The sequence below is a fragment of the Mauremys mutica genome, chromosome 1 (assembly GCF_020497125.1).
Source record: "Mauremys mutica isolate MM-2020 ecotype Southern chromosome 1, ASM2049712v1, whole genome shotgun sequence".
Classification (NCBI taxonomy): domain Eukaryota; kingdom Metazoa; phylum Chordata; order Testudines; family Geoemydidae; genus Mauremys; species Mauremys mutica.
Genome location: NC_059072.1, coordinates 21,627,117 through 21,655,054, shown reverse-complemented (window position 1 = coordinate 21,655,054; position 27,938 = coordinate 21,627,117). Strand labels below are relative to the sequence as shown.

The window sequence follows — 27,938 nt, the reverse complement described above, 5'->3', positions numbered from 1 at the left end:
TTATGGGGGAGGAGATAGTTGGGTTTTTCTTTTTTGGGAGGTGGTTTCTTGTTGTTTGCTTACTAAGAGAAAATATTGAAATTCTCACAAAAAATCATACTCTTTAAAGATTTTTCAATTTGCAGATCCAGGAGGTAATTCATAGTTTGGATACTTCTCAAATATCAAGCTATTCAAACTGAACTGAATCTCCAAACCTTTTAAAGTGTGCTTCCTTTCTGAAAAGTATCTATGTCAAAATGTCACCTTGTTACTTAACTGACTAGTTCCTTGTGTGTATATTCGGAGCTATATCTGTTTATTCTAGTGAAGACAAAAGTATGTTTTTATTGCTTTTCTCCTATTAGCAGTGCAAAACCATTGCAGCTGAGTGAACTTAATTTTCTTCTTTCTCACACACCAACAGATTTGCTAACTAAATTCCAAATGAAGATAATGGGGTTGAACAGATGTAATTGGTGGTCTCATTTAACCTGCAGGACCTTCTTTAGGGATGATGGTGAACAAGAAGAAAAAGAAATCCATCTTGAGCTGGGTTACGCTGGCACAGCTTGCATTTATGGGAAAAATATTTATTTTTTAAACTAACATTTGATTTGGAAATTGAGAAACAATACAAATGGAATCCCACAATGCCATTTTTAGAGTCACTTAGGATAGTAAAACTGCACGTTAAGAATCACTTATCACAAACTTAAAGTAGCTACTAAATCTGCCATTGGAATGTAGTATGGACAAAAATAAATAATTAGTCCTAAAATAGTGCTACCAAGTCATTTAAGACTCTTGGAAAATAGGTACTAAGAAGACAGCAGCCTGCCAGAAGCATCTCTTAACAGTACAGTAGGTTCTTTAAACTAAGCTAGAGAACCTGCAGGGTGCTAATACATTCGGTACAATAGAACATTTTGCTTTTAATTAGATGTTTGTTCAGAAAGCACATTAAACAATCATATCCAAAGAAGGTGATAATGCACATGTGTTTTCTCCAGTGGTGTCTAAAAGATGAAAAGATTTAAATTACACTGAGCCCAGCCACCTCCCACCCCTATCAGAAACAGCACAAATTTTAATTAGCTGCAGGGTCAATATGTAGAGATGGTACGTGATGTCTGTTCACACTTTAAATTTTTCAGATAAAGTGGGGTGTTTGAAAGATAAAATGACTGACTGTTTATCTCCTCACCGTAAAAGCTTTCCTGGCACCATCCTTACCGGTGAATTTTCTCTTTTGGATGGATGTAATTTTTAAAATGACTTATATTAAAATGTTAAACTTCTGCAATGAAGTTAAGCATGTAAAGAGGCACCAAAATACAAAGACCCAAAAAGGCATATTAGAAAACGGGATATGTCAGATTCAGCACTTCTTAAAGGTGTTTTTAGGGTCCATAAACTCTTCTTTTCCCACCAAAAGCAATGCAGAGTTTGTTGAGGTGCTTCCTACAGTACTAGCAAGTCTAAAAAAAGAGTATACCTGAAGAGCAAGGAGTTCAAAATTATAGGACTAAATCCTTAGCTATCATAGTTCCATTGAGTGCAAGAACTTCCAAGAACACTGAACAAAGCACTGGAGGATAAACCATAAGGAGTAGTTGCCATTCTCAGGAAGACAGAAATTAAAGAGAAAAAAGGCCGTAAGTGATCTAGTCTAGAATTCTAGTATTTTCTTTCCCAAAGATTTAACCAGGCTTTATTCTCTTCAGACTTACACTAGTCAAGGGCAATTCCACTGGAGTGCAGAGTTATTCTGGACTGACACCCATCCAACAGTTCAAAATCTGGCCAAAGGGATTCACATATTTCTAAGTGAAAAAAAAAGTGTAAGGAGAACCAAGTCCTTAGTATTTATCTCTAATGGTACATTTGTCTAGGCCAAATTTCAATCCTGTCACATTTTCATAAAACTTCTAAATTAAGAGCTCTAGCTCCTTGCCAGTTGTTGCCATCCTACATAAAGGATGGTGAAAAAGGTTCAAATACACTAGGAACTGAATTAAAACTGATTTATTTATTTTTTAAATTTGGAATACATTTCAGTTAACTTAGGGGAAAAGAATCACAACTTGAGTTCAGTCCAGGTACTGATAGAAAGACTGTAATTGAGATATTTCCTACCCAATTTAAAAACAGGCAGTACTGGAAATCTTTTTCCTGCGACACTTTGAGCCCATTTGCACAGACCCGAAAGGTTAGGATGATTTGGATAAGCATCAGAGAAACATCAGAACAATCTACACGACTGCTCATTTCAGCATGTTATGCTCCATTTTTATTTCTTCTCACCATCTCCATTATATGAGGCACAATTCCATGAGTGGGAAGACCACAAAGTGCACATACAACTGACAGCAGAATTCCATTTTCACATTATCGCAGCAAGATATATGGCATGTCTCATTTAAATTATGCACAAATCAAAGATGTGTCACATAAGTGAAGGTAGCACAGGGCCCTTCAGAGAAAAACAAATTCTTCTCCCTAAGACCATGACCATCTGTCTGTCAATTTAGATTAATCACACTGAGTTACATCTCAATCACATATATCTCAGAAGCACAGGGCCTGATCCAAAAACCACTGGAATCAGTGGAAGTCTTCCCATTTATTTCAATAGGTTTTTGGATCAGGCCCTGTTGTGAAGACACAGAAAAGACTGATACATACCAGCGTGGGCCTGATTCTCCATTGCCTTGAGCCATTTATGTTTTTAATCAGATTTCTCAACTCCACCTACTTTCCACCTGCAGTCACTGGGATTAGTTCTCTGTTCCCCTGCAGCTTGTGTAGACATTTATACCAGTGAAAGTGGGCAGGAAATGGTGCCAAATCGGAATGGTAGCTTTTCCCACCTACTTTGCACTGGTGCAACTGACTATGCAAGATACTAAGTAACAGAGAAGCTGGACCACTTTGTATAAACACAAATGGCTACATAAGAGCCATTGGCTACACAAATCAGTGAAGAACTGCACCCCATCTCTGCCTCTGATGTCTGATTTCTTTCTGCCATCTCAGAAGTTGAAAGATCAGGTTTGGCAACCTGCCTCTTTTAAGCCAGGCAATTAACAATACAATTGGCAAGATTTTTCAGCTGGTGTTTTTAAGATACACTTTTTTGGTGCTGACTCAGTGTTCATGAAAGATAACAGACAGCCATGGAGACTGAAGTCTTCAACCCATAGGAGAGATCAAGCAAAGCAAGCTCCCGCTACTGGTCCCCCCAATATGCGTCTACCCTGACCAAAAAAGGATCACCTCTCATGGTAGGAGAATAGATTAATCTCAATTATCGTTTCTATCCTTTGCCTCTCTGCTGAGCAACTTTATGAAGCCAACCTTCTCTCTTCAAGAAAACTAGAAAGGTATGAAAATACATGATCTACAATAACATTTTTGTGACCTTTTCTCTGTGCCTCAAACTTAAGCTCAACTGGTACTCAAACTCTGGCCTATTTTTAAATCAAACCAAATATTATATCTGAACTATTAAGCTACAGGGAATTAAGATGGTCCCTAAAGTGTCCAGAACAATGCCATTGTTTAAAAGATAACACACTGAAAGGAATTTTTAAGATACTCATTTTACATGATAATTAATTCCTAGAAGTCTTCATTGCAGTCTTCTTATACATAAGTGGATGCTAATAAGCCATGCAGAAAGACTCTGCTTGTTAAAATACAAATGAGATATTCCTCACGTTTATACATGTGTAAGTACAATTAATATTATGGACCCAACTGGAAACAAAATTGCTTTAGCTAACAAACCATTGCAATGCAATCAAATGTGATACCAAATGTAATTGTAAGAGATCCATTTGGGGACTCAAGCAATTATTTCAATACAGAACATGTCCCCTATTCTTTCTCTTTTAAAAAGCCCCTGAAATCTAAAAGAATAATTGAACTATCACAAGTGACAAAAAATATCTTCCTTTCAGTCTTCAAAATCTCAAGAAATTCCAAATAGCAACTGATGAAGTTTGGTTGATTTGATGGCTCCATTAATCCGAACTAATTTATAAATACATTTTTTGTTTCTCCAGCTCTCTATTCAGCTAGGGAATTGTGTGCTGCCAGGAGTAAAGGAAATAGAGAAGGGCAGTGAATTAAGTGGGCCTTTTTTCTTTTTCTCGTTATGTTCCCACTGTTCAATATTTTGGATTCTTCTTCATAGTGTTCACATAGGTCTCTAGAGACCTAACACTTTCATAAGAGGCACATTGTATTTTATGGCCTTAAAGGTAACTGCAAATCAGATATATTTTAATTGGCATTGCATTTAAACAGAAAAACTATATTTTACAAACCAATATTTAATTAAAGCTGCCCTCCTTTACTCCAGAACATGTCAAGGATCTCTAATATTCCTTTGAAATGTTAAGGCACCTTTTCAGTAATTATTCCCAATACCCCAATGTTAAATTATTGATGCGAGACATTAAGAAGTTAGACTCTTTACAATAGTTAAAACTCTAAAGCATTCATGTTAAAATGGATTTTTAAAAGAAATTCTGTAAAAAAAAATCATTTGGTTTCTATTATAGTTAGGATTTCTAAACATTCCTGTGTAATAAAGGTTTATGGGCAATGTGCCTACATCTTAATAAAAATTCTACTTACATAGAGTAAAATTCACTCCACATAAACCCAGAGTGTTTGGGCTCTATGGTTCTGATCCATTGCCCACTGAAGCCAATAGAAATATCCATTGGCTTCAGGCTCTATGAAGGTTGAATCCTGGGTGGGGAGATCCACCCTCAGGGACAAGATGCCGGGCTTGTCACGCAGCACTTCCATCTGCTATTCCAGGCTATGGGTTGGAACAGTGACCACAGCCCATCTGTGCTGGTAATGCAGAGCATCAGGGGCAACTGGATCCATGTAAGGGCCCAGTCCATATGCACATTCTTAACTTTAATGACATAAGTCCACTGAATTCAACATGTCAGCCCTCTGCCACATATGTGAAGTTTACCCATAATACATAGCCACAATTAATTTATAGTCAGTGCATTATGTTTAATTCATCATTTTCACTTCACAAAATCACTAGAAAACGTTGCAGATTTCAATTTGTGTTTATGGTGCTATATAAAATACATTTATTAACTAATAAATGCCTACACAGGGTATTTATTTAAGGAAAATTCCAAAATGATGAGAATGTCACGAGAATACATTGTGTAGTGCTGACATAGATTCATTACAGCTTCCAGGAGATTACTGAACCTGAAATGCTTTGCAATCTGTCTGTATTGTCTCCTCCTTGCACACCAAAAACCCACAATCAATTCTGTGGAAGTGGGTCTTGCCCACATGCTCAAAGTCTAACTGATTGCCATATTGGAGGTCGGGAAGGAATTTTCCCTGGGGATTTTGCCTGGCCTGGTCAGATTGGCAAAGATCCTTGGGGGGTGGGGAGAGGTGTTTTGCCTTCCCCTGGCTCATGGTCACTTGCAGGTTTAAATTAGTGTAAATGGTGGATTCTCTGTAACTTGAAGTCTTTAAATCATGATTTGAGGTCTTCAATAACTCAGTCAGAGGCTAGGGGTCTATTACAGGAATGGGTGGGTGAGGTTCTGTGGCCTGCAATGTGCAGGAGGCAGACTAGATGCTCATGATGGTCCCTTTCTGGCCTTGAAGTCTGTGAATCTATGAGTTACGTGAACACAGAATGCAGGTTTGGTCCTTTAGGGCCTGTGGAAAGACCCACCCTGAATTCAGTGTGCAATAGATTGTCTCTTAATATTGTTCCCTCTAAAATACCAAACTTAACCTTCTGCTTCAAGTTGCTCTTTACTGACTCCACCTTGCTAACTCAGGGTTGAAAACGGAACCCTACCCCTTTGTTTACACAGTTCACTGAGCAAATGTTAGTTCTTTACCAGCTCTAGGCCACATCTCCCTTTACTTACTCCATAGTCTCCATCTTCTTAAACAGTGGGCCAAATCCAGTGTGCACCACCATGCAACCCCAGCAGAGTCAGTCTCTTCTGTCAGAAGCTTCCCTTTCTGAAGTAGGTTAGCTCTTATACTTGGCGCAGCTCTAAATAGTCCTATCTCATAGAACAGGAAGGGACCTCGAAAAGTCATCGAGTCCAGTCCTCTCCCTTCACTAGCAGGACCAAGTACTGATTTTGCCCCAGATTCCTAAGTGGCCCCCTTTAGGATTGAACTCAGAACGCTAGGTTTAGCAGGCCAGTGCTCAAACCACTGAGCTATCCCTCCCCTCACTTTTGTGTTGTTTGTTTGGACACCATCATAACTTTCCAGATGCCAGCTAGGTTTGTTATTGATACATCCCCTGACTTTGGGGATGGGAGGAGAGGGATATCTCTCGAAGCAGTTCAAGTAAAATAAATATTGATCTGACACTCTTCTAAAATGTTCCAACTTCTGAGCTTTTGAGCATTGAAAAAAAGTGAAGTTCATTTACTTTTTGCCTGCAGTTCTTGTGTAGTAATAGTTCTCAGTTTCAGCTGGAAAATAAAGCTAGAAACTAGAAATATTATAAGAAAGTCTTCTCTCATGGAACTAGAGATCATTAAAAAATGAGGCCTCTTTCTACAAGAGAGAGTCTCTTTGCTTCAATTCAAATATGAATTTCATCTACATTCTTCCAAATCATCCCCACCCCCCAAAAAAGTCAGAGAATTTTTACTAGCTCTACATTAAATTATCAGCAGAATTAACCAGAAAGAGTTTTGGGTAAGTTTGGATAAACTTTGGGTTTTTAGAGTCCTCTTTGAACTGAACCTTTGGAGATTTGCCCCATACCAATTATTTTAGCATCACCTAATTATCCAAGGATACTAGATCTCTGTCCCAGTACAACTCTAGCTCAGAGAGAAAATCTTGGAACCTTAGTATATTTTAAACACTTCCTTGTTCCAACCTTAGTATATTTTGCACACTTTTGTTGTGTAATTGTGCACAAATATTTACATTCAGAACAAGTTGTTACAACAGATGTGCTGACACTTTTCCTACTGGCACACTTCTTATACCTCTATACAGACCTCAGAACTTATGTCATGTCTTTTACCGTCGCTCCCCTCAGTTTCTTCCACTGAAATCAGCCCATATAGTCACTCTGTAAGAGTGAGCCTCCCATGTTATATATTTTCTTTTGCTTGTTTTGTTTTGTTTTTTCTTTTACCCTCCAAAACCCCGCAGGCTATTATTGTGCTACAATATGGCTGTCAAGACCATTGCTGAGCGTGAGCTAATTAAAATCAGCAATAGACTGTGTCCAAAAAAGCTTGTTTCTCTTGTGATTCATGTGCATGGTGCTGAAGGGGCTTTAATAACCCAGAAGAAAATCCTAGAAAAGAAACAACCCCATAAAAGACACTCTGGAACCACAAATACAGTAAGAAGCAGAGTCCATTGAAAGCCTTCTACAGTACAGCTTCTGTTTCCAAAACAGTCATTAGGAGAATGAATCTTGCAGTGAAAAATAAGTTTATCAAAAAGATCTGTGTGCAAGCTAATTTGATCAGGCATTTTCTAAAAAGTAGGCCAGAAGAGAAGAAAGATTACTTCTGGCTAAAATGGAACAAATTAAATTATAAGATGCTTAATACATTTATTCTCAATTTAATTGCATAACCTAATGTCAAGGTTATTATATTCTGTACCGTGTTCTCATCCTAACTCAAAACAGTAAAGCACAAGCTTGGTTTGCAGCTAATTTATTACAAATCCAACTGCAGACTCTTTCGGCCTATGAGATATGCACAGATTGTCATTGCCTTAACTCTATAACTCCAGCCACTGCCTGAGCTGCGTGCATTAATATAAAATTACATTTCAAAAATTACTTTGAGATCTTTCCTTGGCAATGAATTATGATGAGACCAGAAGCTTTCCTGAAGGGAGTATAACAATCTGCATCTTTCCCACTGAAGGTGAAAGGCAAAAGAAAAAAAGCAAAGCCCAGAGACAGTGCTAGCCAGGTGGCACAAGTGCCTAGTGTAGCAGTAAAAGAGTGCATCATCAAACATAGTATCTAAAACTATCCACACTCTTGTGCACGGAGACCACCAAAACAGCAGACTGTTGCTCATTAGTGATCCAGGCTCTTCTGAGCTAGTTAAATTTGGTCAGGACCTAAGTCATTTTTTTAACTCTCTGTCTCTCAGTGTGTATAAGTAGGGCCCTACCAAATTCCTGGCCATGAAAAACACATCACAGACCATGAAATCTGGTCTCCCCCTGTGAAATATAGTCTTTTGTGTGCCTTTACCCTATACTATATACCGGGGTCGGCAACCTTTCAGAAGTGGTGTGCCGAGTCTTCATTTATTCACTCTAATTTAAGGTTTCGCGTGCCAGTAATACATTTTAATGTTTTTAGAAGGTCTCTTTCTATAAGTCTATAATATATAACTAAACTATTGTTGTATGTAAAGTAAATAAGGTCTTAAAATGTTTAAGAATCTTCATTTAAAATTAAATTAAAATGCAGAGCCCCCCGGACTGGTGGCCAGGACCTGGGCAGTGTGAATGCCACTGAAAATCAGCTCGCGTGCTGCCTTCGGCACACGTGCCATAGATTGCCTACCCCTGATATATAGATTTCATGGGGGAGACCAGCGTTTATAAAACTGGGGGTCCTGATCCAAAAGTGGGTTGCGGGGGATTGCGAGGTTATTTTAGGGGGGTTGCGGTATTGCCACCCTTACTTCTGAGCTGCCTTCAGAGCTGGGTGGCCGGAGATCGGCAGCTGCTGGCTGAAGGCCCAGCACTAAAGGCAGCAGCACAGAAGTAAGGGTGGCAATACCTTACCATGCCCATGTGCAGTGAGTTTGTGTTTGGGACAAAAGATGTTCAAGTCACATGGCAGAGGATATAAAAAGTCAACCGCATCATCTCCATTTAGTCTTCAGTCCTGCTTCTCACCTCTGAAGCAACTTCTCTACAAACGGAAGCTTAGAACAAAGGACTGATAGACCCATCCATGCTTTGTATGTGTTCCAAAGGAACTTTACAAGCTAGCAAACTCACCAGTGCTGCTAAGAGCCTGATACATAGAACTTCGGAGTCCATATATGTATCTGATTGTTTGGACCATTTAACAACTCTCTTCTCGTTCTTTTCTTTTATAATAAACCTTTAGATTTAAATACCAAAGGATTGGCTGGCAGTGTGGTATTTTGGGTATGATCCAAACTAATATTTATCTAGTAATGTGGCTGCTCCTTTGGGAATCAGAAGAACATTTAGTATAGTGAATAGAGTTTTAAGTAACTTCTCACTTTACTGGACCTATTTGCTGATTGGGAGCCAGAGACTGGAATGCAATAAAGGGGAGCTGTGTGATTTTTTTTCTAGCTTCTTGATAACCAGTGTAGGGGATCAGAACCACAGTTTTGTGGCTGGTCGGGGAGTCTAACTACAATGTTAAACATCAGTTTTGGGAGAATCTGCTTTCCTTTTTGCAGCCTGCCCTGCCCTTGGCATTTTCAATGTGGGTTACCCTAGGCACCTTGAGTCACACCACTGTCCTACAGAAACCGATTTAACTCAAACGTATTCATTGTTCATTGCAAAGCAAATTAGCACATGCACAACACTGATTCTTTCAATCAGGCCACATCCATGTTTTCAGGGGAACAGACCCTGCTGACACAGCTGTATTGACAAGTTAAATTTGAAAGAACAGAGTGACAGTTGTAAAGTGGGAAATTTTTGAAAAGGTAGATGAGGGAAAAGTGAAAAAAAAAAAAACTTACCCCAAACTCATCCCTCCACTGATGTGCTGCTTGAAATGTCTCTGCTTCTTTTGCAAGGTTCTGAGGAAAAAGAAAAAGACATCTATTTTGGTGTTTTCAATACTTGTCTTAATATAATTATGCTTGTAAACAATGGTCATTGTAGGAATACCTATTTTTCTAACCCTCATAACAGCTAGCTACATAACAGTATTAATATGACACTGAGATATAAACAGGTGTTAGGCCGATTTCAATGTATAGTTTCTTAAATTTCCTATTTATTTATTTTTTGTGGGGACACTAAACTTGATGAACAAATATGAGATCACTGTGAAGACTTTTAAAGATGCCAGTCTACAAGTGGGACGTACACAATATACTGGACCCTCTGCTGCACATCCAGTTGAGCCCACAGGGTGAAGATCAGGACACCTGTATAAAGCCCAAGAAATAATGCTTTACTCAGGTTGTTCACCCTGCAGTGGTGTGTGAGAAACAGATAATATGCAGTTTCTCCAGCCTGCAGGAAGGACCCTGGGCTTTGGAAAAGAGGCATTGACATACTGGATATTAATGATCTTCTACCTCATCTCTTCTTGGCTGCTAGCTCAGCCTGTTGACTTGAACAGTAACTGCTATTTCAGTGAGGTTTCCACATTATTTTCATCTGCCTAATACCAATTACTATTACAAGCATTTATTTGTTACTCTTCACTGTGGTGACATAGATATCACAAGATACTCTGAGCTATTAGATATCATGACATGATTAAGTTGCCTCCTTCATAGGCCCCACTTTGTGTTTCATCTCTTTTCCTGCCTAGTTACTGTAAAACTTGTCTCTCTCACCAACAGAAGTTGGTCCAATAAAAGATATTACCTCTCCCACCCCGTGTCTCTAATATCCTGTGACCAACACAGCCATAACAACACTGGCCAAATTACAAGCCTCAGGGTGGGAAGGGGGAGGTGGCAGTGTGGAAAAACAGTTCACACATGCCCCATAAAGACTGGCTAGAGCTTTGCAGCTAATACATTCTGATGATTCCATCTGCACCAAGCATGCTCCAGGCCAGGGCTAAGCAGGAAATTATCTGCAATTGCGGCTCTGGGCTTCTGCAAGCTGGGGCCAGGCTGGCACCAGAACTAAAAGCAGGGAGGTTTTCTTTCCTGTGCCCTCAATCTCCCCATGCTGGTGTCCAGGACGCCGGGAGGAGGAAGCTTTCTGATTGGAATGCAGAGGTAACTTTTGGCATTTCCTACATTTTGAGGACTTGACTTTGCAGCCTGTCAGGAGTCTACCCTCACTTGAAACTGGGCGGTTTCAAAGTGAGGACCCGCATGTCTTCCCCCACCCCAAAATCCTAGGGTAGGTCTCCCCTTCGGCTGCCACCACCCGGTCAATTCCGTGGGCCGGGACACCCCTGTTTCCCCCCTTGGGAACACAGATCAATTCACAGAGGAGGAACCTCCCCCCTCCTCCCTCTCTCCAGCCTGCTCTGGAGACAGAGTTGCCTGGATTCAAACGCCTTGAATCTCTACACACAGGGAAGCAGCCCACTTCCCCCTCCCCTTCCCCTGAATTTCCCCAAGGGAAGGAATTAACCAAGTCCAAAGAAAAGAAAAGAATTTATTAAAGAATAAAAAGAAAAATACAGAATCTCTATGAATCCAAGCTGGGCACTCATAGGGTATAACCTTATCAATCTCTGGAGAGAATCCCCTCTCCCCCTTTTCTCAGTAAAAGCAATATCAGCAAACAGGAATAAAGCATTTCCTTTAGCAAACACACAATTGCAAATATAGAAATCAAACCATAAGACTAATTCGCCTTTCTAATTAATACTCACTATTAATTAGTAGAAACTACTCCAGGAGAACTTGGAGGCATGACTGTCTTCTGTTAGATCCAAAACCAGTTCTCACACAGACAAAGGCTTCCCTCCACAGAGATTTGAAAAAATCTTATCTCTGATTGGTCCTCTGGTCAGGTGGTCACCAGGTACTACATGTTAACCCTTTACAGGTAAAAGAGACCTTAACCCTTAACTATCTGTTTATGACACAGCCTTAATAATGTTCTTTTAATGTAGCTTTGATTTGTGTGGGGGGATGGGGGTTGGGGTGAGGTAGGGGGTGAGGGTGAGACAGAGATGTAGATATAGATATCTCGTGCAAGTCCTCACACAATCTGTGGAGAACATCCAGTACTAACTGCTTTAGCACCCTCTCTTTAAATTCACCTTCAGACTTTGTAATGAGAGTAGGACTTCTGTGAAACACCAAAGGAAATGCACAAGGATATCAATAAATGCATTTCCATATGTTTATTGCACAAGAAAAACCTTTCTAACAAGGAAAAGGTAATTCAAAGACCAACCCTTCATTTTAATATCCAACTCAGGCAAAACAGTGTAAAGGAGGTATATTATTAGAGATTTGTTCTTAGAGGGAAGAAAGTGGACTAGATGGCTCAGGCGATTGATAACAGGATTCTAAAACTCTCTGATCCTAGTAATCTATTTGAATCTAGTTCAGATCAATAGTGAATAAAATTCATTACCCTCTGATGACATCTTGGTCACTATGGGACAGATCCAAAGTCAGTTAAAGTCAATGGAAAGATCCCCATTGACAACAATAGATTTTGGATTAAATCTTATGTGAAATGAATTGGTGGTGTCAGTTTTATTTCCAGTTGACGGATAACAACAATAGTTTTATCATGTGGAAATTGTCGGTTTTGTTTGCAGTCTCAGCAAAGAGGCCAAGAGCTGAATGATCACCACCCTGCTGGTGGTGCCTTTAGAAAGGAGTTTGACCACAGTGGTTGGTGGGAGACTAATAAGACGCTTTCATTGGTGCTGTCATTTTTGGACCAGCACTGTGGAGAGAGGAAGTCAAACTCCAGGACTGGCAGGCTGGTATATTTCACAAGCACTGCATTCGTTTTAACTCATTATTATTATTAACTTGCAATCATCCTATAAACAGTATCAGAGCCTAGCCTGTTCCACTGCCAAAGAAGAGCTGTGCCTACTCTACTGTGTTAGGCAATTCAAACTATTCATAGCTAATAGGAAATTACTGATGTCTTATCAGCATTTCCACCCACAATTACCTTCCAACTGGCCAACTTCCATATTTGCAAAACAAAAACAATTCCATTATAACATGATTCATTATGCTGGGACAAAGCATGGCTTGCCCCCATACAACTCATTAGATTAATTCATTACCTCAAATACCTCAATGTGATAATGCACTGGCATAATGCAATGGGATGGGGATTTATAAATCCCCATTTCTTTACTCGATACAGCCAGTTCTGCATCAAATTGTAGAGGATGTACTCTGTTGAGCTATAGCTGCTTAAGCCATGTTTCATAATAATATAGCAAAGTGGGACATAGTGTGACCTCACTACACAAAACTATACAACACAGATATTTATTTGTATTGGGCTCTTTACACATGCTTCAATATACCCTCGAAGGACAGCTCAGAACTGCTTCTGGTTTATAGAGAGACAAGAGGAACCCAAATGAACCAAATTGGTAAATGGGTTACAATGGAGGAATATCTGTTTGCATTGTCCATATTAAGGATTTCAGAGAAGGTAAGGAGCAACCAGACATGAACCTCTCTTTGAAATCTGTGGAGACTCTTGTTTAACAAGTTGTTTGTTTTCTGTGCTCAACTGTACTTCATAGCGGAAGTGCCCAAAGCCAATAAGAAAGTCAATTCTCACATACAGTATTTCTATTGAGTGGAAGAATTAATAACGCAAAATCATAAATGCTCCAGTGCTCGTGAACTTCCCAGCCCAACTTTGCAGTCATGAGTTTCAAGTAGTTTGGATAAGCATCTGTATTTGTGTGTGTGTATTCCAAATAAAAACAAATCAACTCTAAATAATAAAGCTACTTAGCACTTCTGTAACATTTTATAAATATAGATCTTAAAAATGTCTACCCACCTTTACATCTACATTTTGAATTTGGAGAAACTGATGCACAGAGAGGTAAAGCCCCACATTTACAAAAGTGGCACTTAATTCCAGCTGCCCAATATTAAACAGCTGCGGCCCAATTTTCTAAGATGTTCCCTCATCTCCAACTGCAGATGTTCAACACCTCTGGAAATCAGGCCCTAGTTGTGCAAAGCTGAGCATGCAAACTCACGGCCTCTTTAGAAAACTTAGGCCGAAACTACTTGCCAAAAGTCACATGAAGTAATTGTCAAAAAAGTGAACAGAACCAAGGTCTCCCCATTGTAAGTCTATTGCTCTATTCACTAAACTACACTACTTTTCCCCAGCAACTGTTCTAGTGCCCCTGTCCTCTGGTGTCATGCCTTGTTGTGGCGGGACAGCTTGCATGCTCTAACGATGCCCAGAGTCTGTGTCAGTGGGGGCTTTTTGCTCCTGGCAGATTCAACCATGCCAGACTGGTCTTTGGGGGATGAGCAGACAAAACAGACACCCTGGTCCTCCAGGTTGGGGGTTAGGCACAGGGCTAACAACCCTGTCCTGTAAAAAAACAAAATATGTTACAGAAACAGCAGCGGAGAAATCGACCATTACAGTGTGTGATGGCCTTCAGGAGTCAATGACCCATATGACTGCCAGTGGTGAAAGCCGAAAGGAAGCCACTGGCATGAAGACTGAAGTGCTCAACCCCAAGCATACGAACAATGTACGAACCAGGGAAGCTTGCTCAGGTCACAGCAGAGATGAGATGCTACGGCTTATACATCCTGGGTGTCAGCAACAGCAGATGGACAGGATCAGGAAGAAAAACAACAGCCTCGGGAGAAATTCTGCTGTATTCTGGATGGGATGATGGACAATACCATGAGGGTTTTGCCATCCTTTTGAAGAAGGGAATGGAGCGGTCTCTGCTTGAGTGGAAATCCATCAGCAGCAAACTTACGAGAGCCAGACCAAAAGGAAAACACAAAAATATCATCCTGATTCAGTGTTTCGTTCCGACAAATGACAGTGATGAAGAATCAAAGGACAAATTCTACCTTACATTACAGGCGGAGTTAGAGAGAGAACCACACCACGACCTAACTATCGTCATGGGAGACCTGAATGCCAAGATCAGTAAGGACAACACAAACAATGACAGAGCAATGGGAAGACATGGGTGTGGCACCATGAATGAAAACAGAGGGAGGCTTGTTGATCTCTGCAATATGAATGACCTAGTCATCGGCGGAACCCTAGGTGAACACTGTGAAATTCACAAGCTGACATGGTGTTCTCCAAATGGCAGAGATAAGAACCAGATTGACCAAATTATGATCAATGGCAAATGGTGATGCTCACTGACAGATGTGAAAGTGAAAAGAGGAGCAGATGTTGGCAGCGACCACCACCTTGTGACAGCCTCCATGAAGCTAAAACTGAGAAGTGTGTGTCCACCAAACAAAGGACATAGACGTTATGACGTTGACAAACTAAAGCCCCCTGAAATACAAAAAGCCTTTGTTCTGCAGTTAAAGAACAGGTTTTGGGTACTTGCAGACCTTGATGAAGAGGAGGGGGACACAGATGAGGAGATCAACAAGATGTGGGACAAAGTAACAATCTATAAACAGAGCAGTGAAGCCTGTCTAGGCTACAAGCAGAAGAGAAGAAAGAGTGGATTATATTCAGGACATGGAACGCCATAGAAACCAGACAAGCCCTGAAGAAAAACGTTTTAGACACAAAATCCCAGAAGCTAAAGAACAAATACCGCAAGCAGTAGAGCAAGGCAAACCGGAAGGTCAAACACCTTGTGAGAGTGGACAAACAACATTATATTGATAATCTAGCAACATAAGCGGAAGATGCAGCTGCTCGTGGTGAACAAGGAATGGTTTACAAAATGATGTGGCTTATCAGTGGTAAATGGCAGACACCAAGAAACACTCATCAGGGACAAACAAGGCCACGTACTGACAACAGAAAAGGAACATGAAAGAGCATTTCAAAGAATTGCTGAACAGGGAGCCACCTAAAGAGGAAGCAAACATCCAGGGGGCAGAAGAAGATCTTGATATCAACACAGACACCCCAACTAAGGAAGAGATCATTCAAATCATCAAATCCTTAAAAAATGGGAAAGCTCCTGGCAAGGATAACTTGAATGCAGAATTGTTCAAGGTAAATCCTGAGTTAGCAGCATTTATCCTGCCCCTCTATTTACATCAGTCTGGGAAAGGGAAAAAGTGCCATATGAGTGGACCAATAGGATAATAGTGAAGATACCAAAGAAAGGCACTCTGAGTGATTGTAATAACTGATGTGGTATCACACTTTTATCTGTGCCAAACAAGGTATTTTGTAAGATCATAGTCCAGCGTATATCTGAGGCAGTTGAAAGCGTTCTCAGAAAAGAACAAGCCGGTTTTCAGAAAGGGCATGGATGCACAGACCAGATCTTCACTCTATGAAACATAACAGAACAATGCTTAGAATGGCAACGGCAACTCTACATACATGTCACAGAATTTGAGAAGGCTTTTGATAACATTCAAAGGACCAGTCTATGATGCACTCTGCGGGCATATGGAATCCTGCTCTGTATAATCAACGTCATCAAAAGCTTCTATTTCAACTTTACATGCAGTGTTGATCACAGAGAGCTCAGTTTTGAAGTCAAAACAGTAGTACATCAGGGGTGTGTCATGTTTGCAATCCTCTTAAACACTGCCATCGACTGGGTAATGCGGCTTACAACAGAAGATATGCCAAAAGGCATTAAATGGACACTCTTCTCATCCCTTGAAGACCTGGACTTTGCAGATGATCTCACTCTATCACATATCCAACACCATATATAAGAAAAAACAACTCGACTCAACACATTCAGCCAGCAAACTGGACAGAAAATCAACCGCAATAAGACAGCTATCATGACCTTTAATATTGCCTCACCAGCACCAGTACGGATAGAGGATCATGTTCTCACCAATGTAGAAACATTCACATACTTAGGCAGCACTATCAGCCAGGATGGTAGAACAAGCCAGCACATCCAGAACAGAATCAGTAAAGCCAGGAACAACTTCAGGAGCTTAAATACAGTCTGGAAATCATCAAAATACAACACCAAAACCAAACTCAAGATTTATCAGAGCGGTGTACTTTCAACTCTACTTTATAATGTAAAATGCTGGGGAATGAGAAAGTATGACATGGCCAAACTGTCTTCATTCCATACAACCTGCCTCAGAAAAATCCTCCATATCTTTTGGCCCAGAACAATTTCTAAGAAAGACCTATTCACAGAGTGCTGCCAAGAAGACATGAACACCATCATTACCAAGAGACATTGGAGATGGATTGGCCATGTGCTCTGCATGGAAACTGATTCCATCACCAGAATAGCAATAAGATGGACACCTGAAGGCAAGTGAAAATGAGACCACCCAAAACCAATATGTTGAAGAACTGTGGAAGCTGAGCTGAAAAACCTGGGGCACAGATGGGGAACCACTGAAAACTTGCCAGAAACAGACAGGAGTGGAAGAGCTTCACTCTTGCCCTAAATGCCAGAGGTGTAATGGGAACATGATGATGATGATAATGATCTAGTCCCAACTATTGTCATAAATCAGAGGGGTAGCCGTGTTAGTCTGGATCTGTAAAAGCAGCAAAGAGTCTTGTGGCACCTTATAGACTAACATACATTTTGGAGCATAAGCTTTCGTGGGTGAATACCCACTTCTTCGGTTGCATCCGACGAAGTGGGTATTCACCTACGAAAGCTCATGCTCCAAAACGTCTGTTAGTCTATAAGGTGCCACAAGACTCTTTGCCGCTTTTATTGTCATAAAAGGTACCATTTTTAAGGGTTAGAGTAGGGATAGTCAATCAGAACTGCAAGGATCTAAGATTTTGCAACTAATTTACAGTGTGATCACAAACAAATCACTTGCCCTTCTTTGTAAAGTTGGATATCTTTGGATGAAAGGCAATGGAAGAACATCAAGAGTTGTATTATTTTTAAAATGCAATTAATATTTGACTCCGTATTTTGTAAAGTTAAGACGTTCTCACACACAGATGTCGTGCCTATTGTTCCGAGTAAGGAAGACACTCTACCACTATTGTTGTAGGAGCATGCAGTCTAGAGAGGGAATGCTCTGTTAAAAGTATAATTTAGAAGCCAGGACTCCTGGGTCATACACAGATGGACTGTGCAGCAAATTAGGAGTTGTTTGTGCCCTTTGTTGTTCCTTGGTAATGTACAAGGACAATCTCAACTTTTCTCACCCTCACCCCCAAAGAATTTCAGCTTGCTTTTTAATCACAGAAATCTCAGGTCTTGTCTTCTTTCTTTCCTGGGACGATTCTCTGGAGACCATGAGTTGGACAGTGATGCAATAGGATGAAACTTGAAAAAAGACTCAACACCACCACCACCCCCATCAGAGGTGGGATGAGTAAACTGAAGTTTAACTTTGAACCTACTATGATGCTACTAACCTATACTGCAGATCCCCACAGGATTCTCCAGCAAAAACTGGGACACCAAGAGCTGATATTTTAAAGTTTAAAAAGAAGAGAGAAAGGGTCCCAAACAAACTTTCCTTTTTGCAAATTCATTTTTGATCATTTACATCACTGTGTGCTTCAGTTTACCCATCTATAAAGGTGTTGTGAAGAAGAAAGTTTATAAAGTGTTTGGAGAACCATGACTGAATGGCTCTACAGAAACACTAAGTAATATTGTTATTATCCTTTTGAGTAGATATACCGTGATATAAAGAACATTAAAAAGGCCAGCATTTAGACACTATTTTAGGTCCCCATGGATGATGGGGGAAAACAAATCTACTGTTACAAGGAGGAATATTTAAAAATATTGCATTTGGCTAATACTTGCCAGTGCTCTTACCTGCAATTATTAATATTTTTTATTTTTTAAAAGAATCAGATCTGCTGTCCATTGTTTTCTTGATATGTGCCGTTGAACTACGCATTACCTTCAATAACCTTCAATTCAATCAGGTGACAGTTATTAATATGAAAACAACTAGCCTTTGAAACACTGTCTCTGCTCACAAGCAGATATTCTCATCCACGCACTGAAAAAGAACATTGCTTGTTGTTACATTTCTTGTAATCTTTCCAACAGAGCTGATACCCTTAAAGTAAAATACCCATTGTGGAAGACTAAGAAAATGCAAGCAGTTCCAAGGTTTATGTTTATTTAAACTTTTTTGTAACTTTTAAAAGGGTTACAAAAACCCACATGAATCCTACTAACTGTCAATCTTAGAACTGCCTGTTTTAAAGGTCTAGTCCCCAGATCCCAAAAAAGCCTTTGATGTACCATAGTCTGCAGAACGAGACCTGAAGAAGCTTTATCTGATCTGTTGAAAGAGCAACTCCCTAAAAGGCCCATTCATCTTCTATCGTTCCCTTTTCTTGTCTGTCATAGCTTTATCTCCCCCTAGCCAGCACAGACCTCTGTCAGTTCATGGCTCTATTACAATTATATTCAGTACAATGAAATCAATCTTCTTATGCTTCCCACCTCCTCCCCTCAAGTATTTCATCTTGAAATAATATTTGACTACCCCTTGGTACATTAAGCCATTATAAAATGTGTAATCCGAGAGTTATTAGACCTCAATAGTCTGACAAAAGCTTTCTAAAATGCTGAATTCCAAGGAATTTTTTTTTAGGTCATTTAAAAAGAGATATGCCCAGGGAGAATGTAGCAGCATCACAGCTGGCTTCGAACAATTTAGAAATATAGAATGAACTTCAAATGCTGCTTTGGAGATATAATTGAAATACTCCATCCTGTTATGTATGAATAATACAGAAGACATCACTGTACAGTATGAACATATACTGTCACACAAATATTAGTTTCCTTTAACTAATTATAAACACCACACCAATAGGGAAGTAATGGAAAGAAATGGGTTGGGATGGGGGTGGGGTAAGCAGTTCCTGGCAAAAAGCAGCAATAATGAAATAATATTATGAGGATGCTATTTTTAAAATGTTTTAATAAAATCTGACGAAGCATTGCAAGCTAGAGTAATTATTTATTTGTTCATAATGCTGCTACTTTCTCTCTATTAAGCTGAACTTAATGAAACCACTCACATAGGACTAGATTCTGCTACCCTTACTCATGTATGGTACCTTACTCTGTAGTAATCCATTGCAGTAGATAGGGCTATCTATAGCGCAGAGTACTACTCATTGTGAGTAAATGTGGTTAAATGACCCCAAATCAGTGATACTCAGATTGAGGCTCGTGAGCCGCAAGTGGCTCTTTAATGCATCTCCTGTGGCTCTTTGCAGCCCACAATATTAAAACACTGATTTAATTATTAACCAATCAGGATGTTTTACTAGGTTATTAACTAATTGTAGTTGATAAAATAATACTTGATCAGTCATTCTGCTGTGAGAATAATTATAGATAACTAAATATTTCCCCCTCATACTGTTTAAATATGAATATATAGCACTATAGTAAATGAAACAATGAATTCACACAACTGTGGCTCTTTTGGGTAATGCTGATTGCTAATTTGGCTCCTGAACCACTGAGGTCTGAGTATCACTGCCCTAAGTGGTCATTCTTGCCATATTACAAATGTGTCATGTTTTTTTCTTTGGGTAACGAAAAAAACGAGATCATTCATAGATTCCAAGGCCAGAAGGGACCATTGTGATACAGGAGGTCAGACTAGATAACAGAGGTCACAGACTTCCCCAAATACCCCCTAGAGCAGATGTTTTAGAAAAACATCCCATCTTGATTTAAAAATTGTCAGTGATGGAGGATCCACAATGACCCTTAGTAAATTGTTCCCATGGTTAATTACTATCACAGTTAAAAATGTACGCCTTATTTCCAGTCTGAATTTTTCTAGCTTCAGCTTCCACCATTGAATCGTGTTATACCTTTCTCTGTTAAATTTAAGAGCCAATTATTAAATATTTGTTCCCCATGTAGGTACTTATATACTGTAATTAAGTCACCCCTTAACCTTCTCTTTGTGAAGCTAAAAAAATTGAGCTCCCTGGTTCTATTACTATAAGGCATGTTTTCTAATCCTTTAAACATTCACATGGCTCTTCTCTGAAATACTTCTAATATATCAACACTCTTCTTGAACTGTGGACAGCAGAACTGAACTCAGTATTCCAGCAGTGGTCTCACCAGCACCAAATACAGAGGTAAATCAACCTCTCTACTGCTACTCAAGACTCCCCTATTTATGCATCCCAGGATCACATTAGCTCTTTTGGCCACAGCATCACACTGGAAGCTTGTGTTCAGCTTCATGTTCACCATGACCCTAAATCTTTTTCAAAATCCCTGCTTCCCAGGATACAGTTCCCCATCCCTGTAAGTATGGCCTACATTCTTTGTTCCTAGAGGTAAACGTTTACATTTAGCCATATTAAAACACATATTGTTTCCTTGCTCCCAGTTTATCTGGTGAGCCAGATTACTCTGAACCAGTGACCTGTCCTCTTCATTATTTACCACTCTCTCAATAGGTTTGTCATCTGCAAACCTTTATCAGTGATGATTTTGTGTGTTCTTCCAGGTCATTGATAAAAATGTTGAATAGTGTAGTAGGACACAGAAGCAATGCCTGTAGGACCCCACTGGAATCACTGGAATATTTGTTCTGTGGCCTTGCCGTCTACTCAGAACTGTGGTCTGTGTAGCTTTTCTGCACCACATCACAATTCAAAATTGATTTTAGCAAGTAGGACCCCCCATCTGAAAAGAGATCTTTGAGGGATGACCCTTACACCCACTTTGAATCACACTGACTTCAGCTTGACTCCATGAGAGCATAAGAGTCCTCTGTGCAGGATTCCAGACCTAGTTACTATATGTTGTTTAGATTCCAACAAATGACATAATGTTTATGTACAGGGGTTGACAACTAGGGTTGCCAGGCGTTGGTTTTTGACTGGAACGCCTGGTTGAAAAGGGACCCTGGTGGCTCCGGTCATCACCAGTGACTGGGCTGCTAAAAGTCCATTCAGCAGTACAGTGGAGCTAAGGCAGGCTCCCTGGCACAAGGGCAGCCATGAGGGCTCCGCATACTGCCCCTGCCCCGAGTGCTGGCTATGGAGCTCCTGTTGACCAGGAACCATGGCCAATGGGAGCTATGGGGATGGCACCTATAGCTGCAGCAGTGTGCAGAGCCCCCTGGCCCCTCTGCCTAGGAGCCGGACATGCCAGCCGTTTCTGGGAGCCACATGAAGCCAGGGCAGGCAGGGAGCCTGCCTTAGCCCTACTGCGCCAAGGACCAGGAGCCACCTGAGGTAAGCGCCATCTGGCTGGAGCCCGTACCCCAACCCCCTGCCCCTTTCGCACCCAAACTCCACACCCCCTGTCCCAGCCTGTCATAAACAGATAGTTAAGGGTTAAGGTCTCTTTTACCTGTAAAGGGTTAACAAGCTCAGTAACCTGATGAACACCTGACCAGAGGACCAATCAAGGGACAGGATAATTTCAGATCTCTGTGGAGGGAAGTCTTTGTCTGTGTTCTTTGTTGGGTTTTTGTTTTCTCTTTAGATCTAAGAGAGGCCAGACATATCTCTAAGTTCTCCTGAAGTATTTTCTACTATCCAGTATAGTAAGTATTAGAAAGGCGGATTAGTCTTATAATTAATTTCTACATTTGCAATTGTGTGTTTGCTGGAGAAATATCTTTATTTCTGTTTGCTGTTACTTTGATTATTCTGAGAAAGGAGGGGGGGAAAGCCTCTCCAGGTTTATAAGTTAGACCCTGTAAATTTTTCATCCTGGTGTTACAGAGATAGTGTACTTTCTTTCTTTCTTTTAATAAATCCTTTTCTTTTGAAAAAACTGATTGATTTCTTCCCTTGGTTGGATTTTCAGGGGAAGGGGAGGGGGGGGAAGGGAATCCCTCTTTGTTTTGATTCAAGGAGTTTGAATCAAGGTATCTCTCCCAAGGACTAGGGGAGGGGGAAGAAGGTGGGGGGAATTGATTATTTCCCTTTGTGTTAAGATCCCAGGAAGTTGGGATCTGTGTTCCCCAGGGAAAGTTTGGGGGAACAGGGAGTGTACTAGACATTGGAATCTCTAGTTGGTGGCAGCTTTACCAGATCTAAACTAGGATTTAAGTTTAGAGGAGCCCATGCAGGTCCCCATCTTGTGGACGCTAAAGTTCAAAGTGGGGAATAAACCTATGACACAGCCCTGAGCCCCCTCCTGCACCCCCAACCCCTCAGTCCCCCCCCCCCCCGCAAGCCTGCACTCCCAGCTGGAGCTCTCACCCCCTCCCGCACCCCAACCCTCTGCCCCAGCCCAATGAAAGTGAGTGAGGGTAGGGGAGAGCAAGCGGATGAAGGTGGGGGGATGGAGTGTGTGGGGATGGGGCCTGATGGGGGGGGGGCAGGGGCTAAGGCAAGGATGTTCAGTTTTGTGTGATTAGAAAGTTGGCAACCCAGCTGATAACTAAAAGCCAAACATTATCAATAGTTAGCACATACAGGTGTCTGAGGAGTCATATGCTTAATTGTACTTAAAATAAGAAACAGTTATGATGATATCTCATATGCCATTGTGCTATGAGTAAATGCTGCTTTTATTCATGGTGACCATTGTAGCTTTAACTACTTGAATTGTAACACATGAACTAATCATTAAACCATAAACCTCAACTCCCAGTTCAGGCGTTTCCTTCTTGAATTACGGATATAAAGCAGGGATCAAAGGCAGGATTGCAATCATGAAAAAAGTTCAAGCATAGCTTAGATTAATAAAAGGGACACATTTGATTCTTTTCAAATGAATTCTTAACAGAAGTTACATTTTTCACCTATTCAGTTACATTTAACAACTAACAATTTTTGATTAATAGTGCCAGAGAACGGCACTGTTAGGCCAAGAGCAAAAGCTGTAAGCTACTGATGAACATACATTGCAGTGTACACCTGAATCACAGCGAATATTAAGGCAGCCTAGGTTCGTTAGTTCAAGTTCAACTATCTCCAGCTTTTAGCTCTGCAGGGCCTCAGTATCAGCCAAGATGGCAACTGTCACACTGAGAAACACTATGGTCTTTGTTAAGAAACAATAGGAGACAAAGTGCAATGGGAAGGCACTTGTGTTGACTACTTGAAATTTAGTACTGAGACCAAAGGTGTAAATTTCTGACCTGATGGCCTTCTGTAAACAGTCTGTGTGCGTAGCCTTCCCTCTGTGTATGGCAAATTTAGTTTGACCATGAATGATAACTGGCCATCTGATTATATTTTTCATAGTATAGCCATAGAATTGCCATATGTTTTCTGCCTAAGGTTCCTCGCCTAAACTATCATTAGGCATTTTATTTGTATTGCAATAAAGCCTAGGAGCCCCAGGCATGGACCAGCACCCCACTGTGCTCGGTTCTGTACAAAGAATAAAAAGATGGTCCCTGTTCCCAAACAGCTTCCAATCTAACAATAAGACAAAAAACTATGTGCATAGACAGACAGATGGGTGAGCACAAGGAAACACCATTGATCAGCATGACAGACAGAGCAGGAAGGTTGTGAAATAAATTCACCTGCACTCCATAGGTGCTCAGATGGCAAAAAAAATCCATTGACTTCAATAGCATCAGGATTTCACCCACTGCTAATGAGCACCATAAATAATCCAAGCCTAAATAGTTGCCATCAAAATTCACAATTAAAGAAACAAAGGAACATGTATGCTGCCAACTCCTCAACTGATGCATACTGATTTAACACTATTGAAAAATCACCCGAGCTATGCTAATTTACACAAGCTGATGATGATATGGCCCACAGAATGACTGAATCACTCAATTACAGTGTTTTACAAAACATCCCGTCGCTTCTCTGATCAGCTCTGAATAATAATAGTAACATTGCTTCCTCATACTTTCTAGTGTTTTCCATCTTCCCCAAACTCTGTACAAATATTAACCAGCTAGTATTAAAATAGCTTCAGTATAATACATAGTGCATACATTTGATTAAGGGCTCTAGAGCGATATGCTGATCACCTCTGTATGTAGGAAGAAGTCTTTAAGGCCAGAGATGTGTGTACGAGTAAAAATGGTACGGGAGAAGAGAACTATTACTTCTATAATTACGCAGTAGACTCACTGGTCTGGTACAGTAAAGAGTACACAGACACTGTGGACAGTTCATCCTTAGGGCTGAATCCTGCCCTCTGACATCCCAGCAAGCAGCAATGGGTATTATGAGGGAAAAAGTCAGCTGATGCACTTGCCATGCAGAGTGACTGATTTTTAACGACAGGCAGCTATGAAGGCATAATTATACGAGAGGATTGCACCCTTAAGCACCAGGGTATTGCATGCACAAAGTCTCTTGAAAGGAGACTCAATTTGTTTTGATAGCATGGAAACCTTAAATTGAAGAAAATAACGTACTACAAGATAAATGATGGGCGAGACCATGTTTTCTAGAATCTCATTTCATGGCACATGGGGTTAAATAATAAAATGCTTTCAATCTATACAGCACGGGACCCACCACATTAAGCCTGAAAGCCATTTGGCTAAAAAGATTTGCTAAAGTAACCTTGTTGCTAAAGTAATTGCTTGTTTGGCAAAGTAATTGTTGCTTGTTTGCCAACATAATCTTTTCTGATAAAGAAACTAGAAGTGAACAGGACTCATGCGGGGTGTATGTGTGTATTTCTAATTGATTTTTTACATTAATTTGTGGAAGACCAAAAATTCATATTTGGACCATGACCAATTTGCTTTTTTTCCCCTTCTTTTTTATATCTTACCATAAAATAATTTTTTGTTTGATATACTTCCATTTATGCAAGCAAAATGTACATAAATTACAGAGTTAAAATGTATATTTAAATCTAATGTAATCTAATAATAAACCCTTTAAAAATACTAAAATTCTGACATTAATATACCGTGGGCCAGCATCCAGTTCTTGTTGGCATAACCACAATATCCCCAACACAGTTTAGTCTATGAGTAGCACAGAACCAATATAGCTCTAGGCCACACCCTTCCAGGCACTTGCGTTTAGAGGACATGCTGGGCAAGAGGGAGTGGTTGACGGCAAAGGTACCAAGTGTAGAGCACCATGTACAACTAAGGCTGTGGCTACACTTAGCACTTCAAAGCGCTGCCGCGGCAGCGCTTTGAAGCGCTAAGTGTAGTCAAAGCGCCAGCGCTGGGAGAGAGCTCTCCCAGCGCTGTCCGTACTCCACCTCCCTGTGGGGAATAACGGACAGCGCCGGGAGCCGCGCTCCCAGCGCTGGGGCTTTGACCACACTGGTGCTTTGCAGCGCCGCAATTTGCAGCACTGGAGAGGGTGTGTTTTCACACCCTGCTGCAGCGCTGCAAATTTGTAAGTGTAGCCAAGCCCTAAGGGTTTGTAAAGCACAATAGCCCCTTTGCGGCTGGCAGAAGTTAGAGCAGCTTTGAGGATGTTCTAACTTGCATCCCTACAATTGAGAAGAGAGGTATAAAGATAGAATAACTCCGCCAGTGCTCATCATCCCCCGCGTTGTTTTCCACTGATCACAGCTTGGCTGAGACAAATGATCAGGCGCCTTATAGTCTCCCCCCTCACCCTTCTTTTATTTGTTGTAAGTGAATAGATTTCCCAGGAAAGGTGTCAGACTAAGAGCCCTGAAGACCCAACATTGCTTAATCATCTCATGGACAGGTGCCACACAGGTACCAGCAATTCCAGATTCCCCACATTGCCATGCCAACATGTCTCAATATGCTTCTAGATGGACCACCCCTGAGTATTACAGTATAATTCACATGCATCAGTCCTTATCTTTTTTCATGAGACTGTCAAAAGAGAGTAATTGCCAGTAGTAACAGTGGCTTCTGAAGTGGGGACATCTGTCTACTAGGAATGGGACTTCTATTATAAACTGATCTGAACTCGTGACTCAAATTCTATCCCCATTTTCCAACCCCCTGAATTATCCAGGTCCCTCTCATACTACATGCTGAAAAATGTGTTCCTTGCCATAACACTGGAAACTAGAAAAGTTCAAGGTCAACCTTAGTGTACCAATTAACTAAATATTATTTTACACATTTTATATCTATGCCTAATGCTTTCCAAGCTCATCTTCTTTTATCACATGAATAATAATTATATTTTCAGACCTTCCTAATCAGTTTTTCTAACAAGATGACCTCATGTCCAACATGAGACAATCATATTAGCTAATATAATCTAATGGGGAAATCTGATTATCTTCCATAAATGTAGAAGACTAGATTGAAAGGATTTCTGTTCAATGTCAGTTACACAAATGTAAGGGGTATCTTCCTCCTTTATGATTCAAACCAAACTTTATTAATATGGATTAAAATGGACAAAGCAATAGACTGATTTCCACTGAAAACTTTTCTCCCCACTCCCAAGAGGATTTGCCATTCCAAATAAGTAGACCTGGAAACTTTACTCTATGACTGTCCCATCAATTTGATAAGGCTACTTATGGAGTTACAGGACATCCATGGTGACTTAAGAACATCTGAATCTTATCTCTGGCTCTCAGTGCTTGAGTTAAAATGTGTCTGAATGTCACCAGTCAGAATTTGGCTCTCTATGAATTTCTCACAGCCTAGTCCCAACTTGCTGCGCAGATTCAACTCCGAACATCGGATAAGCTAATGCACACACACTGCACACGCTCACTACATTCAAAGAATTATGCACTGACTTAGTAGCAAAACAGGCACATTTTGATATGACAGAGGCTGCGGAAGACCTCATCAGTTTCAAGTCAGGTTCAGGTATTCATTCATTTTACTGGGTGTTTACCCAAACTAAACTAAATTCTCGCGTATTTTAAGGTTCAGCCACACCTAGCAAAAGCTTCCCTCTTGCTAAACTCTAAACTGCTCAGGTGAAGAGGGTGTTTAAGATCTGAGCAATTTCTTTACATGGTCAAGAGAGAGAATTTCCTCTGAAATCCCTACACAAGCACACAATTGATCAAATGCTACCCAGACACTGGGTTTAAAGCATGTGAAATGTTCTCCCTTTTAAATCCGTAGGATTACTTATTGAAGGCTTTCCATAGACTTAAGTGGATTTTGGATCAGGCCCTTAGGCCACAGGAAATAAAAATCATCATGCTAGGGCATAGGTGAACCTACTTTAAAGTAGGGCCCTTAAGCACACAGTAGGAAATAGAATTGGTTGAT

General features: G+C 40.5%; 1 protein-coding gene across 2 annotated transcripts in view; it reads right to left on the bottom strand.

Annotated features, from left to right (window-relative positions):
- The window catches only part of CACNA2D1 (calcium voltage-gated channel auxiliary subunit alpha2delta 1), a 636,415-nt gene that overhangs the window by 332,159 nt on the left and 276,318 nt on the right, over window positions 1–27,938 (bottom strand). For both annotated transcript variants that reach the window (XM_045030029.1, XM_045030036.1), the window contains exon 4: window positions 9,744–9,803. In XM_045030029.1, coding sequence (XP_044885964.1) covers window positions 9,744–9,803 — 60 coding nt within the window. The remainder of the gene's footprint in view (window positions 1–9,743; window positions 9,804–27,938) is intronic.